The sequence below is a fragment of the Bombina bombina genome, chromosome 3 (genome assembly GCF_027579735.1).
Source record: "Bombina bombina isolate aBomBom1 chromosome 3, aBomBom1.pri, whole genome shotgun sequence".
Lineage (NCBI taxonomy): Eukaryota > Metazoa > Chordata > Amphibia > Anura > Bombinatoridae > Bombina > Bombina bombina.
In genome coordinates this window covers 1,091,759,981-1,091,777,223 of record NC_069501.1, presented here as the reverse complement: position 1 = coordinate 1,091,777,223, position 17,243 = coordinate 1,091,759,981, and the positions used below count along the sequence as shown (strand labels likewise).

The 17,243-nt window shown below is 39.0% G+C and overlaps 1 protein-coding gene across 1 annotated transcript in view; it reads right to left on the bottom strand.

Annotated features, from left to right (window-relative positions):
• Window positions 1–1,094: 1,094 nt before the first annotated feature.
• Window positions 1,095–17,243, bottom strand: part of STOML3 (stomatin like 3) — a 45,720-nt gene continuing 29,571 nt past the window's right edge. Inside the window, exons 7-8 of the mRNA XM_053708412.1 lie at window positions 4,887–5,021; window positions 1,095–2,039 (exon numbers count right to left, since the gene is read on the bottom strand). Of these exons, the coding sequence (XP_053564387.1) occupies window positions 1,845–2,039; window positions 4,887–5,021 (330 nt within the window). The 3' untranslated portion in view covers window positions 1,095–1,844. The remainder of the gene's footprint in view (window positions 2,040–4,886; window positions 5,022–17,243) is intronic.

The following is a 17,243-nucleotide window of genomic DNA, read 5'->3' as shown; positions in this document are numbered from 1 at the left end:
GCAGAACATCCTTTTTTATTCACTCCCCATTTTTTTCTGGCTCTACTACAAGGTTCTTATCTAAAGGCGAGCTCATCATTGATGATTCTAGCTCAGTTGATGTGCGTATGCTATTATCCTAGTCATGTCAGATTGAGTGTGCAGTGCATACTGACGGCACAGTGCAAGTTTAAATAATGAGTTCACAGAGGGCTTGGAAATCATAAAAAATCTAAGGTAAGTATACTAACTATTAATATTTTTTTTTAATCAACGTATATTGATGAATTATTAGTGGAGTTTCTCCACTTACTTCTTTAGGACACCCATGCAAGGAAAGGATAAAAAGTGTCGGTCCTTTATTCCCTTACTTTTCTAACACCTCTGATTTCTAAATATCAAGAATGGTTCAGTGAAATAACTGTGTGCAAACACCTTTCTTGTTTCTCGTAACTCAATCATGGGTTGGAAGTTCTACACAATGTCCCATAAGGGGAAATGCCCTGGAAATGCCTGTCTCACCTATTACACACATGGATGATCCCTCCTGTCATGGCTCCACCCACATTGCTAACCTAAATTTCCAGCTGGAGCTTGTTACTAATCAAGCACCCTTTAAAAACTTGTAGTTCCTTTCATTTGGTGCTTAGTTATTCTTGTGTGATGATCTTAGTAACTTTTGTTCCTGTTTGTTCTGTCTGTCTTGATCTTGGACTGGTTATTGGACCTTGTTTTTTTCCTCAACCCTTGTTTATAAGCCTGAGTTCAATCTTTGGATTATAAATGTTAACTTATGAAATATGTTTACCCTTTTGAATTATCCTCAGGCACCTTTGCTGCTATACTGACTGATTTCCTGACTTGTTCCTGTCCTGTAGATGCCTTAACTTACCTCTACACATTTGAATCCATTCCCAGAAAAAGCTAAAAACCTTTATTTACCGTTACATAAAAATGCTTCCTACTTGATCAATTATAATTAAAAAAATGAATAAAAGTATGTTTACACTACTAAAAATGAGCAAATTATATAAACCAAAAACACACATACATTTGCCCGCTAGTCCAATAATGCCCCTTTTCAGCTTTGTTAAAGAAACATAAACACATATCTCTATGGTTTTCGAGCACAACAATTTAATTGCACACCTATGTCACTTATTAGCATCGGTATACACTATAAAAAGGGACCAATCAACATACAGGCCCTTAAACCTGTGATGTAATTGCTAAACCCATGAGATTGTCATTTTGTTTGTTGATTTCATTTTTAAATTACAAAACACTAAGATTAATGAGGCAGATAATAATGTTTACTTTCAGTGAGAGAAAATCCGACATTGCATGATATGAATAAACACATTATTTTAATTTTTCTGATTTATTGCATCATATATTTATCCAAAAATAAAAAATACAGTTAAAAAGTTTCATAAAATAATTTCATATAATAATTAAGCCTAGAGGATACATAGATTATGTATACTGTGTGTGTGTATGTATGTATGTATATGAATATATATGAATATATATATATATATATACTTTATATAACATATATATATGTGTGTGTGTGTGTGTGTGTTTGTGTGTGCTTTAATGCCCCTTTAAATATACATTAAGTTCTGCTCTTCAATTATTGTTGATAAACTATCCAACTAATTTGAAAAAAACACTTTATTAGGAAATGTATTTTTTATTTTTATTTTGAGTTTAAGTGCTGAATTTTTTATTTCTGGACAAGGTGAATGTACACATTTTTTTTTTTTCTCTTTTCTCTAAAATTAAATGTATAATATTGCATTATTACAAATGTACATATTTTCTATAATAGAAAGAAGTAGATTATAGTGTAAGTAAAGTATTCACTTTGTTTTGTGCATGAAGCTTAGGAGCATGTCAATGGGAAGAGGGAATATAATTGTGGAGTTGTTCTCAGCAGCCACTGTGGTAAGAGTCTGCAGGTAACGCAGTTGGAGAGCAGCTGGAGACTCTGACATCACTATGGAGGCTTCTTTCAGTGCTCGTGAAGCATTCATCTCGCCTTCAGCAGCTACAATCTACAAATGAGAAAGTAAACACAACTCATAAGAGAAATCTTTTTTTTTTGTCTTCTGTATTTTTTAGTATAAATCCAACAAAGAGTTTTTATGGCTGTAATATAATAGAGAACCTATTTTATCACATTGATAAGCACCAGACGCAGTGTTGCCTTCACCATTTTCAAGCCAAATACAGAAGCAGCTACCAGAGATGCATTTTTTTCAAGCTAAAAGTCACACTTCTTATATTCTATTTTGTTTAATAGGGACTAAAACATCCCTTTGAATCTATAGCTAGGATGCAACCACATAATTGTAACAATACAGGCAAAAGTAAAGTTTCTCCACTCACTTTTCTAGGACACCTATGCAAAGACACACTAAAAAGTAACGGTCCTTTATTCCCTTACTTTCCTAACCCCTCTGATTTCTAAACATCTAGAACATTTCCCTGCACTACTGTATGTAAACACCTTTTCTGTTTCTCATAGCTCAGTGATATTATATAAAGAAAGTAATAAGGAGAAAAAGGTTTCATTTTCATTCCTACTCCTTTAAGTTCTTCCCATCTAACTTCCTTCTACCCAAACTGTATTCATCATTCTGACCTATCCTCTGAATTGCTATATCTTCCCCAACCTTTCATTTCAAATGATCCGCTTAAATTGTAAGTTTGATATCCTCTTAACCTGCAGTGCACTTTCAATAAACTAAAGTTATCAACAGTTAATGCTCACAGCCACAGTTCTCCTCTCCTTTTGCTCAAGTTTATTAAAATTGTTATTGTTTAAAAAAGATAGATAACCCCTTTACTACCCATTCCCCAGCTTTGTACAACCAACATTGTTTTATTAATATACTATATAACCTCTAAACATCTGCCTGTTTGTAAGCCACTACAGAAAGCCTCTTAATCACGTTTTTTATTTGCTTTTCACAACAGAACACTTCTAGTTCATGTGGGACATATAGATAACATTGTGCTCACGCCCGTAGGTTCTGCACAACACAGCTAAAATGCAAGTCAATAGATAATAAATAAAAAGTCATGTGATCAGGGGGCTGTCAAAATAGGCTTAGATACAAAGTAATTACAGTGGTTAAAAGTATATTACTATAACCATGTTGGCTGTTCAAAACAAAGGGATTATCTATCTTTTTAAACAATAAACAAAAGTTGACTGTCCCTTTTAAGCTTGAATTGTCCTCCTAACCATTACTGATCTTGTATAATTGTCAAGGGTTGGAAGTTCTACACAGTTTTCAGGGACTGCCCTGGTGGTACCCTGGACATGCCTGTCTCACCCATGACACACCCATGGACTCATCCCTCCTGTCATTGCTCCACCCACAGAACACCAGAAGGTCACCTTTCACAAGTTCCTCTCACCTCCCAGTCCCAGAAAGCTTCTGGGAGATTTTATCAGATATGTGCATGTAATCTAACCCTGTAGATCATTACATACATTAGTTGTCACTGTATTATATAAAATATAAAAATAAATTTGTTTTAGACAAATCATTCATCTTGAACAAAAAGAAATCAATAAGATTAATCAGGATTACCAAGAACAAAAGTGAACCTTACATAATAATGACTGACACAGAAATCAAAGACATTTCTGAAGCATCATTGAATATGGTGTAAAGTTAAATCCTTTGCCATCTGCAGAAAAGTCTTTCCCACCTTTGGAGTAATGTTTTTAACTGTATGAACAAATTACCTAAAATTGTGTCATGCGCATTTGTTTGTTCAACTATTTGTTAAAGGGGCAGCTTATTTTGCCTTTTTAAACAAATACAAAGCGATCCTACACTATTGTGTGTTTAACCCTTGTTAAACCCACAGTAGAAGTACCTCTTAGGATCAACAGTGCTCCAATCAGCAGCTGATTGGGAAATGAACTTTACATTATTTTCCACTACTAACGTTTGATTAGTGAGTTGGCCCATATGATATCTAACTATAGTTAGATCAAGACTTCCTTTTGGTCATTAACAAACTTATTAGTAATAATAAGGTAAGTTCTTTCATAATTAAATTGTACAAATATATATTCACTATGAAAATTATGAAATTACCAATAGGATTGACACCCTTATTTGCATCTCAGTTTGTTTGGTTTGAAGCTAGTATGTGTGGCTGTAGCTTAGAGACCCAGGAAAGAAGAAGCCCTGACAAGACACCTGGGTCTATCACTATCATCATTTGTGCATCTAAGCGAGTGCTGTATATTTTGTGAGTTTTGTTTAATATTTAAATGTTTTTTTTCTACAGGGGTTTCCGACCAGACTTGTCTAGGATTAAGTTACTGGTGCATTGGATGTAAATCCTGATGTCTGAGTGCCTGATGAGCACCCAGAGCTGTGAGTTTTGGAAGTGGAATGAGTTCCCACTCTTATCTGAGTAAGCAGTCTACCTACCTGTTTTTATATATATATATATATATATATATATATATATATATATATATATATATATATATATATATATATATATATGTGTGGGTGTGTATATATATGTGTGTGTGTGCGTATCTGGATAGATAGATAGATAGATAGATAGATAGATAGATACAGGTATATAATCTGCACTCTGGATTTTTTCAAACAAGAATACTTTTATGCAAGTAATTGAATGAATTTAATACAGAGAGCAGATGATTTACCAGCTTATTTTCTATCCATTCCTGACACACAAGAAGCTGCCAATGGTGCAGTGTGAGAGAATATTCTTTTAGACCGTTTAAGTTTAGATAGATATAGATATATATTGGAAGAGTGCAGATTGTACTTGACTTTCTGCAAGCTAACATTATTTGATGTTATGATTTACATGTAAATGCTATGTTAATGGTGCATTACCTTGGCTCTGGCCTCTCTCCCAGCTTCTGCTTCCGCAGCCATAGCCCTCTGCATCTGTACTGGTAGTCGCACATCCCTCATTTCAACACGTTCCACATCCACTCCCCAGTCATGTGTAGCAGCCTCCAGCAATGACTAATAAAAATTATAAAATGGTAGGAAAAAGATTTAGAACAAATTTTCCATTTATTTCTCTTTTTCACAATCTGTAAAGTAATGGAAGTTGCTTATTAGGTTATACCATTACATTCTGGATAAATCATTAAAATTGCTCAATACATTCACTAAGTTATATTCATACCTGTATTGTAGGTGCCCCCCACCCCCACCTCCCATGGTTTGTTTTAGTTTTGCATGTCTATCTTCTTTCACCAAAAGTCAGAAGATAGACCAGTTAATCTGTGTTCCTACTTTTAGTATAAAACAACAGATGGCATATACCTATGGAGATGACAGTAGTTTTAGGAAGGTTTAGATAAGTCATGGTTCCCTGAGTTCACCTATGCAAACATAGGCCTAGATTTAGAGTTCGGCGGTAAAAGGGCTGTTAACGCTCCGCGGGCTTTTTTCTGGCCGCACCATAAATTTAACTCTGGTATCGAGAGTTAAAACAAATGCTGCGTTAGGCTCCAAAAAAGGAGCGTAGAGCATTTTTACCGCAAATGCAACTCTCGATACCAGAGCTGCTTACGGACGCGGCCGGCCTCAAAAACGTGCTCGTGCACGATTCTCCCATAGGAAACAATGGGGCTGTTTGAGCTGAAAAAAAACCTAACACCTGCAAAAAAGCAGCGTTCAGCTCCTAACGCAGCCCCATTGTTTCCTATGGGGAAACACTTCCTACGTCTGCACCTAACACTCTAACATGTACCCCGAGTCTAAACACCCCTAGCCTTACACTTACTAACCCCTAATCTGCCGCCCCCGCTATCGCTGACCCCTGCATATTTTTTTTAACCCCTAATCTGCCGCTCCGTAAACCGCCGCAACCTACGTTATCCCTATGTACCCCTAATCTGCTGCCCTAACATCGCCGACCCCTATATTATATTTATTAACCCCTAATCTGCCCCCCACAACGTCGCCACCAGCTACCTACAATTATTAACCCCTAATCTGCCGAGCGGAACTGAGCGCTACTATAATAAAGTTATTAACCCCTAATCCGCCTCACTAACCCTATCATAAATAGTATTAACCCCTAATCTGCCCTCCCTAACATCGCCGACACCTACCTTCAATTATTAACCCCTAATCTGCCGAGCGGAGCTCACCGCTATTCTAATAAATGGATTAACCCCTAACGCTAAGTCTAACCCTAACACTAACACCCCCCTAAGTTAAATATAATTTACATCTAACGAAATAAATTAACTCTTATTAAATAAATGATTCCTATTTAAAGCTAAATACTTACCTGTAAAATAAATCCTAATATAGCTACAATATAAATTATAATTATATTATAGCTATTTTAGGATTAATATTTATTTTACAGGTAACTTTGTATTTATTTTAACCAGGTACAATAGCTATTAAATAGTTAAGAACTATTTAATAGTTACCTAGTTAAAATAATAACAAAATTACCTGTAAAATAAATCCTAACCTAAGATATAATTAAACCTAACACTACCCTATCAATAAAATAATTAAATAAACTACCTACAATTACCTACAATTAACCTAACACTACACTATCAATAAATTAATTAAACACAATTCCTACAAATAAATAAAATTAAGTAAACTAGCTAAAGTACAAAAAATAAAAAAGAACTAAGTTACAGAAAATAAAAAAATATTTACAAACATAAGAAAAATATTACAACAATTTTAAACTAATTACACCTACTCTAAGCCCCCTAATAAAATAACAAAGCCCCCCAAAATAAAAATTTCCCTACCCTATTCTAAATTAAAAAAATTACAAGCTCTTTTACCTTACCAGCCCTGAACAGGGCCCTTTGCGGGGCATGCCCCAAGAATTTCAGCTCTTTTGCCTGTAAAAGAATAAATACAATACCCCCCCCCCAACATTACAACCCACCACCCACATACCCCTAATCTAACCCAAACCCCCCTTAAATAAACCTAACACTAAGCCCCTGAAGATCTTCCTACCTTGTCTTCACCATCCAGGTTCACCGATCCGTCCTGAAGAGCTCCTCCGATGTCCTGATCCAAGCCCAAGCGGGGGCTGAAGAGGTCCATGATCCGGTCAAAGTCTTCATCCAAGCGGGGCAGAAGAGGATCTTCCATCCGATTGAAGTCATCATCCAGGCGGCATCTTCTATGGTCTTCCATCCGGAGCGAAGCGGCAGGATCCTGAAGACCTCCAGCGCGGAACATCCATCCGGACCGACGACTGAACGACGAATGACTGTTCCTTTAAGGGACGTCATCCAAGATGGCGTCCCTCGAATTCCGATTGGCTGATAGGATTCTATCAGCCAATCAGAATTAAGGTAGGAATTTTCTGATTGGCTGATGGAATCAGCCAATCAGAATCTAGTTCAATCCGATTGGCCGATCCAATCAGCCAATCAGATTGAGCTCGCATTCTATTGGCTGATCGGAACAGCCAATAGAATGCGAGCTCAATCTGATTGGCTGATTGGATCAGCCAATCGGATTGAACTTGATTCTGATTGGCTGATTCCATCAGCCAATCAGAAAATTCCTACCTTAATTCCGATTGGCTGATAGAATCCTATCAGCCAATCGGAATTCGAGGGACGCCATCTTGGATGACGTCCCTTAAAGGAACAGTCATTCGTCGTTCAGTCGTCGGTCCGGATGGATGTTCCGCGCTGGAGGTCTTCAGGATCCTGCCGCTTCGCTCCAGATGGAAGACCATAGAAGATGCCGCCTGGATGATGACTTCAATCGGATGGAAGATCCTCTTCTGCCCCGCTTGGATGAAGACTTTGACCGGATCATGGACCTCTTCAGCCCCCGCTTGGGCTTGGATCAGGACATCGGAGGAGCTCTTCAGGACGGATCGGTGAACCTGGATGGTGAAGACAAGGTAGGAAGATCTTCAGGGGCTTAGTGTTAGGTTTATTTAAGGGGGGTTTGGGTTAGATTAGGGGTATGTGGGTGGTGGGTTGTAATGTTGGGGGGGGGGTATTGTATTTATTCTTTTACAGGCAAAAGAGCTGAAATTCTTGGGGCATGCCCCGCAAAGGGCCCTGTTCAGGGCTGGTAAGGTAAAAGAGCTTGTAATTTTTTTAATTTAGAATAGGGTAGGGAATTTTTTATTTTGGGGGGCTTTGTTATTTTATTAGGGGGCTTAGAGTAGGTGTAATTATTTTAAAATTGTTGTAATATTTTTCTTATGTTTGTAAATATTTTTTTATTTTCTGTAACTTAGTTCTTTTTTATTTTTTGTACTTTAGCTAGTTTATTTAATTTTATTTATTTGTAGGAATTGTGTTTAATTAATTTATTGATAGTGTAGTGTTAGGTTAATTGTAGGTAATTGTAGGTAGTTTATTTAATTATTTTATTGATAGGGTAGTGTTAGGTTTAATTATATCTTAGGTTAGGATTTATTTTACAGGTAATTTTGTTATTATTTTAACTAGGTAACTATTAAATAGTTCTTAACTATTTAATAGCTATTGTACCTGGTTAAAATAAATACAAAGTTACCTGTAAAATAAATATTAATCCTAAAATAGCTATAATATAATTATAATTTATATTGTAGCTATATTAGGATTTATTTTACAGGTAAGTATTTAGCTTTAAATAGGAATCATTTATTTAATAAGAGTTAATTTATTTTGTTAGATAAAAATTATATTTAACTTAGGGGGGTGTTAGTGTTAGGGTTAGACTTAGCTTTAGGGGTTAATCAATTTATTAGAATAGCGGTGAGCTCCGGTCGGCAGATTAGGGGTTAATAATTGAAGTTAGGTGTCGGCGATGTTAGGGAGGGCAGATTAGGGGTTAATACTATTTATGATAGGGTTAGTGAGGCGGGTTAGGGGTTCATAACTTTATTATAGTAGCGCTCAGGTCCGCTCGGCAGATTAGGGGTTAATAAGTGTAGGCAGGTGTCGGCGACGTTGAGGGGGGCAGATTAGGGGTTAATAAATATAATATAGGGGTCGGCGGTGTTAGGGGCAGCAGATTAGGGGTACATAGGGATAACGTAGGTGGCGGCGATTTGCGGTCGGAAGATTAGGGGTTAATTATTTTAAGTAGCTGGCGGCGACGTTGTGGGGGGCAAGTTAGGGGTTAATAAATATAATATAGGGGTCGGCGGGGTTAGGGGCAGCAGATTAGGGGTACATAAGTATAACGTAGGTGGCGGTCGGCAGATTAGGGGTTAAAAATTTTAATCGAGTGGCGGCGATGTGGGGGGACCTCGGTTTAGGGGTACATAGGTAGTTTATGGGTGTTAGTGTACTTTAGGGTACAGTAGTTAAGAGCTTTATAAACCGGCGTTAGCCAGAAAGCTCTTAACTCCTGCTATTTTCAGGCGGCTGGAGTTTTGTCGTTAGAGCTCTAACGCTCACTTCAGAAACGACTCTAAATACCAGCGTTAGAAAGATCCCATTGAAAAGATAGGATACGCAAATGGCGTAGGGGGATCTGCGGTATGGAAAAGTCGCGGCTGCAAAGTGAGCGTTAGACCCTTTAATCACTGACTCCAAATACCAGCGGGCGGCCAAAACCAGCGTTAGGAGCCTCTAACGCTGGTTTTGACGGCTACCGCCGAACTCCAAATCTAGGCCTCAGTATTTTAAATATCTAAATGCAGCAATTAGTTTGTTAAATGTAAATTGAAACAATTTATTCTATGAAACTATCTTTTTAATTTTCTTTATAAATTAATTTTCTTGACAGTTTACATGAAGACAAAAGCTGACTATAACATTCACAAGGAATATGGTATTCACATACAGATATCTTTATGAAGCTACAGTGAACTAATTAAAGGGACATAAACATTTTTTTCTTTCTTTCATGACACAGATAGAACAGGGTTCAAACCACAGGTCAGGACCCATTACTGGGGTGCAACACTAGGTTTACTGGGTCATAACTTGTGTGTGTTATATGAGAGGTGGTGTGTTGTATGAGAGTGTGTGTGGTGTGTGTGTGTGTGCTGAATGAGAGTGCGTGTGTGTGTGCTGTATGAGAGTGTGTGTGTGTGTGTGTGTGTGTGCTGTATGAGAGTGCGTGTGTGTGCTGTATGAGAGTGTGTGTGTGTGCTGTATGAGAGTGTGTGTTGTATGAGTGTGTGTGTGTTGTATGAGAGTGTGTGTGTGTGCTGTATGAGAGTGTGTGTGTGTTGTATGAGTGTGTGTTGTATGAGAGTGTGTATGGTGTGCGTGTGTGTGCTGTATGAGAATGTGTGTGTGCTGTATGAGAGTGTGTGTGTGTGTGCTGTATGAGAGTGCGTGTGTGTGCTGTATGAGAGTGTGTGTGAGTGTGCTGTATGAGAGTGTGTGTGTGTGCTGTATGAGAGTGTGTGTGCTGTATGAGAGTGTGTGTGTGTTGTATGAGTGTGTGTTGTATGAGAGTGTGTGTGGTGTGCGTGTGTGTGCTGTATGAGAGTGTGTGTGTGCTATATGAGAGTGTGTGTGTGCTGTATGAGAGTGCATGTGTGTGCTGTATGAGAGTGTGTGTGTGTGCTGTATGAGAGTGTGTGTTGTATGAGTGTGTGTGTGTGTGTGTTGTATGAGAGTGTGTGTGTGTGTGCTGTATGAGAGTGTGTGTGTGTGTGTGTGTGCTGTATGAGAGTGTGTGTGTGTGTTGTATGAGTGTGTGTTGTATGAGAGTGTGTGTGGTGTGCGTGTGTGTGCTGTATGAGAATGTGTGTGTGCTGTATGAGAGTGTGTGTTGTATGAGAGTGCGTGTGTGTGCTGTATGAGAGTGTGTGTGCTGTATGAGAGTGTGTGTGTGTGCTGTATGAGAGTGTGTGTGTGCTGTATGAGAGTGTGTGTGTTTTGTATGAGTGTGTGTTGTATGAGAGTGTGTGTGGTGTGCGTGTGTGTGCTGTATGAGAGTGTGTGTGTGTTGTATGGTGTGTGTGTGTTGTATGAGAGTGTGTGTGCGTATTGTATGAGTGTGTTTGGTGTGTGTGCTGTATGAGAGTGTGTGATGTATGGTGTGTGTGTGTTGTATGAGAGTGTGTGTGTGAGTTGTAGGAGAGTGTAAATGGTGTGTGTGTCTGTGTTGTATGAGTGTGTATGGTGTGTGTGTGCTGTATGAGAGTGTTTGTGTGTTGTATGGTTTGTGTGTGTGTGCTGTATGAAAGTGTGTGTGTGTGTTGTATGAGAGTGTGTGTGTTGTAGGAAAGTGTAAATAGTGTGTGTGTGTGTGTGTGCTGTATGAAAGTGTGTGTGTGTGTGTGTGTGTTGTATGGTTTGTGTGTGTGTGTGCTGTATGAAAGTGTGTGTGTGTGTGTGTTGTATGAGAGTGTGTGTGTTGTAGGAAAGTGTAAATATTGTGTGTGTGTGTGTGTGTGATATCAGAGTGTGTTACCTTTTGCAAAACTTTCAAGTTTGACTACAACCAGGAATAAAGTCACTATGCCAACAAAATGTAACTATCTTGTATATTGCTTCAGAAATTTTCAGACTAAACATAAAAATTGGGTCACAAAGGTATGTGCTATCAATTCACTGGTCTTGGGAAAAAAGTATGAAGAACCCTGAGATAGAGCATACAATTTTAAGAAAGTTTCCCATATATTTCTGTTTTCAAATGTACTTTTTACTCTTGCTCTTCCTATCTGTTGTTCAAAAGCATTGTACAAACTGCTTCCATCTAGTGCTCAAAAGTATTCTTGCTAAACTGCTGCCATATAGTTCTTCATACAAGTGCACCCTACCTACCTAGGTAGTCTCTTCAACAATGTAGTAAAACTGAAAATATAAGTAAATTGTAGACTTTTGGGGTTTTATGTCCCTTTAAAATGTGACATTAGCCATGTTAGCAAACATCAGATTTTTTCATCTATTTTATTTAGTCCAGCTTGTTCCGATTATCTTGTGATTAGTTTAAAGGGACATTGTATACAAGATATTTATTTGCATAAATATTTTGTAGATGATCCATTTATATAGCCCATCTGGTAGTGTTTTTATAAAAATGTATAGTTTTGCTTATTTTTAAGAACATTATGCTGATTTTTAGACTCATAACCAAGCCACACAGTGCCAGATTTATATGGTATTCACATACAGATATCTTTATGAAGCTACAGTGAACTAATTAAAGGGACATAAACATTTTTTTCTTTCTTTCATGACACAGATAGAACAGGGTTCAAACCACAGGTCAGGACCCATTACTGGGGTGCAACACTAGGTTTACTGGGTCATAACTTGTGTGTGTGTTATATGAGAGGTGGTGTGTTGTATGAGAGTGTGTGTGGTGTGCGTGTGTGTGCTGAATAAAGTGTTAAAGTGTTAAAGCTTAAAGGTACGATCCTTGACAAGAATCTTGATGTTAGCTAATATTGCACAGCTTCACTATTAAGAAAGAACTTGCCAGACTTAACACTTTATATCTTACTGTCGGCTGAAACGGACTTCTATCTATCTATAAAATTGAGCTCATTGATGAACATTCTCTAAGTGTTTTAATATTGATTTTTTATGTAAACACTGACAAAACAGGAAAGTCATTTTGTCAAGGTGTTCTTATATGTATTTTTATATGTTTTCTTGTAAGGAATACAACCCAATATACAGAGAACACAGAAAATAGTATTTAATACATTTATACTATTGTATCTAACAACTAAAAACAAATCAAATTTTCTGAAAAGGTACAAAGTATCTCTATTTTCTGTCCACTCCGTAGCAATTTATTAAGGTTATCTCGAATAATTAATTACAATGGTTTTATGTCAGAGACGTCTCTACTAAATATTGTATTATACATTTTATGTCTAATTATATGATGGTGTTCATTTTTATGTGAAATCAAATATTTTTATGCAAATTAAATAATTTTATGCCTGTACCATATAGTCTATATAAATTTTCCTCACATTAATTAATTTTTCAAATAACACAACTTCTTGGTATCTTTAGCAGCTAGCGCCCTTACTACACCAAAAAATCTAATAATGAAGCATAGACCCTCAAAATCCTTCTAATTATTACTGATATGAAAGGGCAGCATTTAAACATGGGCATTTTTTTTGTAATGCATGTGTCATTCTTTCACAAACACACACACACACACTACCCTGCAGAGCAAGATAAACAGCTGACAAGGTAAAAACAGAATTTATGCTTACCTGATAAATTACTTTCTCCAACGGTGTGTCCGGTCCACGGCGTCATCCTTACTTGTGGGATATTCTCTTCCCCAACAGGAAATGGCAAAGAGTCCCAGCAAAGCTGGTCACATGATCCCTCCTAGGCTCCGCCCACCCCAGTCATTTGACCGACGGACAGGAGGAAATATATATAGGAGAAACCATATGGTACCGTGGTGACTGTAGTTAAAGAAAATAATTCATCAGACCTGATTAAAAAACCAGGGCGGGCCGTGGACCGGACACACCGTTGGAGAAAGTAATTTATCAGGTAAGCATAAATTCTGTTTTCTCTAACATTGGTGTGTCCGGTCCACGGCGTCATCCTTACTTGTGGGAACCAATACCAAAGCTTTAGGACACGGATGAAGGGAGGGAGCAAATCAGGTCACCTAAACGGAAGGCACCACAGCTTGCAAAACCTTTCTCCCAAAAATAGCCTCCGAAGAAGCAAAAGTATCAAATTTGTAAAATTTGGCAAAAGTGTGCAGTGAAGACCAAGTCGCTGCCTTACATATCTGGTCAACAGAAGCCTCGTTCTTGAAGGCCCATGTGGAAGCCACAGCCCTAGTGGAGTGAGCTGTGATTCTTTCAGGAGGCTGCCGTCCGGCAGTCTCATAAGCCAATCGGATAATGCTTTTAAGCCAAAAGGAAAGAGAGGTAGAAGTCGCTTTTAGACCTCTCCTTTTACCAGAATAAACAACAAACAAGGAAGATGTTTGTCTGAAATCTTTAGTAGCCTCTAAATAGAACTTTAGAGCATGGACAACATCCAAATTGTGTAACAAACGTTCCTTCTTTGAAACTGGATTCGGACACAAAGAAGGTACAACTATCTCCTGGTTAATATTTTTGTTAGAAACAACTTTAGGAAGAAAACCAGGCTTAGTACGCAAAACCACCTTATCTGCATGGAACACCAGATAAGGAGGAGAACACTGCAGAGCAGATAACTCTGAAACTCTTCTAGCAGAAGAAATTGCAACCAAAAACAAAACTTTCCAAGATAGTAACTTAATATCTATGGAATGTAAGGGTTCAAACGGAACCCCTTGAAGAACTGAAAGAACTAGATTTAGACTCCAGGGAGGAGTCAAAGGTCTGTAAACAGGCTTGATCCTAACCAGAGCCTGAACAAAAGCTTGAACATCTGGCACAGCTGCCAGTCTTTTGTGTAGTAAGACCGATAAAGCAGAGATCTGTCCCTTTAGAGAACGTGCAGATAATCCTTTCTCCAAACCTTCTTGAAGAAAGGAGAGAATCTTAGGAATTTTTATCTTATTCCATGGGAATCCTTTGGATTCACACCAACAGATATATTTTTTCCATATTTTATGGTAAATTTTTCTAGTTACAGGTTTTCTGGCCTGAACCAGAGTATCTATCACCGAATCTGAAAACCCACGCTTTGATAGAATCAAGCGTTCAATCTCCAAGCCGTCAGTTGGAGGGAGACCAGATTTGGGTGTTCGAATGGACCTTGAACAAGAAGGTCCTGTCTCAAAGGTAGCTTCCATGGTGGAGCCGATGACATATTCACCAGGTCTGCATACCAAGTCCTGCGTGGCCACGCAGGAGCTATCAAGATCACCGAGGCCCTCTCCTGATTGATCCTGGCTATCAGCCTGGGAATGAGAGGAAACGGTGGGAATACGTAAGCTAGGTTGAAAGTCCAAGGTGCTACTAGTGCATCTACTAGAGTCGCCTTGGGATCCCTGGATCTGGACCCGTAGCAAGGAACCTTGAAGTTCTGATGAGACGCCATCAGATCCATGTCTGGAATGCCCCATAATTGAGTTATTTGGGCAAAGATTTCCGGATGGAGTTCCCACTCCCCCGGATGAAATGTCTGACGACTCAGAAAATCCGCTTCCCAATTTTCCACTCCTGGGATGTGGATCGCAGACAAGTGGCAGGAGTGATCCTCCGCCCATTGAATTATTTTGGTCACTTCTTTCATCGCCAGGGAACTCTTTGTTCCCCCTTGATGATTGATATAAGCAACAGTCGTCATGTTGTCTGATTGGAACCTTATGAATTTGGCCTTTGCTAGTTGAGGCCAAGCTCTGAGAGCATTGAATGTTTATCGGGAGAAGAGACTCCTCCCGAGACCATAGACCCTGAGCTTTCAGGGATTCCCAGACCGCACCCCAGCCCACTAAACTGGCGTCGGTCGTGACAATGACCCACTCTGGCCTGCGGAAGCTCATTCCCTGAGACAGATGGTCCAGGGTCAGCCACCAACGGAGTGAATCTCTGGTCTTTTGATCTACTTGAATCATTGGAGACAAGTCTGTATAATCCCCATTCCACTGTTTGAGCATGCACAGTTGTAATGGTCTTAGATGAATTCGTGCAAAGGGAACTATGTCCATTGTTGCAACCATCAATCCTATTACTTCCATGCACTGCGCTATGGAAGGACGAGGAACAGAATGAAGCACTTGACAAGAGCTTAGAAGTTTTGATTTTCTGACCTCTGTCAGAAAAATCCTAATTTCTAAGGAATCTATTATTGTTCCCAAGAAGGGAACTCTTGTTGACGGGGACAGAGAACTCTTTTCTTTGTTCACCTTCCATCCGTGAGATGTGAGAAAGGCTAGAACGATGTCCGTATGAGCCTTTGCCTTTGACAGGGACGGCGCTTGTATTAGAATGTCGTCCAAGTAAGGTACTACTGCAATGCCCCTTGGTCTTAGAACCGCTAGAAGGGACCCTAGCACCTTTGTGAAAATCCTTGGAGCAGTGGCTAATCCGAATGGAAGAGCCACAAACTGGTAATGTTTGTCCAGAAAAGCGAACCTTAGGAACTGATGATGTTCCTTGTGGATAGGGATATGTAGGTACGCATCCTTTAGATCCACGGTAGTCATAAATTGACTTTCCTGGATGGTGGGTAGAATCGTTCGAATGGTTTCCATTTTGAACGATGGTACCCTGAGAAATTTGTTTAGGATCTTCAAATCCAAAATTGGTCTGAACGTTCCCTCTTTTTTGGGAACTACGAACAGATTGGAATAAAATCCCATTCCTTGTTCCTTTATTGGAACTGGGTGTATCACTCCCATCTTTAACAGGTCTTCTACACAATGTAAGAATGCCTGTCTCTTTATTTGGTTTGAGGATAAGTGAGACTTGTGGAACCTTCCCCTTGGGGGTAGTTCCTTGAATTCCAGGAGATAACCTTGAGAAACTATTTCTAGCGCCCAAGGATCCTGAACATCTCTTGCCCAAGCCTGAGCAAAGAGAGAAAGTCTGCCCCCCACCAGATCCGGTCCCGGATCGGGGGCTACTCCTTCATGCTGTTTTGTTAGCAGTGGCAGGCTTCTTGGCCTGCTTACCCTTGTTCCAGCCTTGCATTGGTTTCCAGGCTGGTTTGGGTTGTGAGGCATTACCCTCTTGCTTAGAGGATGCAGAATTAGAGGCTGGTCCATTTCTGCGAAAGGGACGAAAATTAGGTTTATTTTTAGCCTTAAAAGACCTATCCTGTGGAAGGGCGTGGCCCTTTCCCCCAGTGATGTCTGAAATAATCTCTTTCAAATCAGGTCCAAATAAAGTTTTACCTTTGAAAGGAATGTTAAGCAATTTTGTCTTGGATGACACATCCGCTGACCAAGACTTTAGCCAAAGCGCTCTGCGCGCCACGATAGCAAACCCTGAATTTTTCGCCGCTAATTTTGCTAATTGCAAAGCGGCATCTAAAATAAAAGAGTTAGCCAATTTAAGTGCGTGAACTCTGTCCATAACCTCCTCATATGGAGTTTCTCTACTGAGCGACTTTTCTAGTTCCTCGAACCAGAACCACGCTGCCGTAGTGACAGGAACAATGCATGAAATTGGTTGTAGAAGGTAGCCTTGCTGTACAAAAATCTTTTTAAGCAAACCTTCCAATTTTTTATCCATAGGATCTTTGAAAGCACAACTATCTTCGATAGGAATAGTAGTGCGTTTGTTTAGAGTAGAAACTGCCCCCTCGACCTTGGGGACTGTCTGCCATAAGTCCTTTCTGGGGTCGACCATAGGAAATAATTTCTTAAATATAGGGGGAGGAACAAAAGGTATGC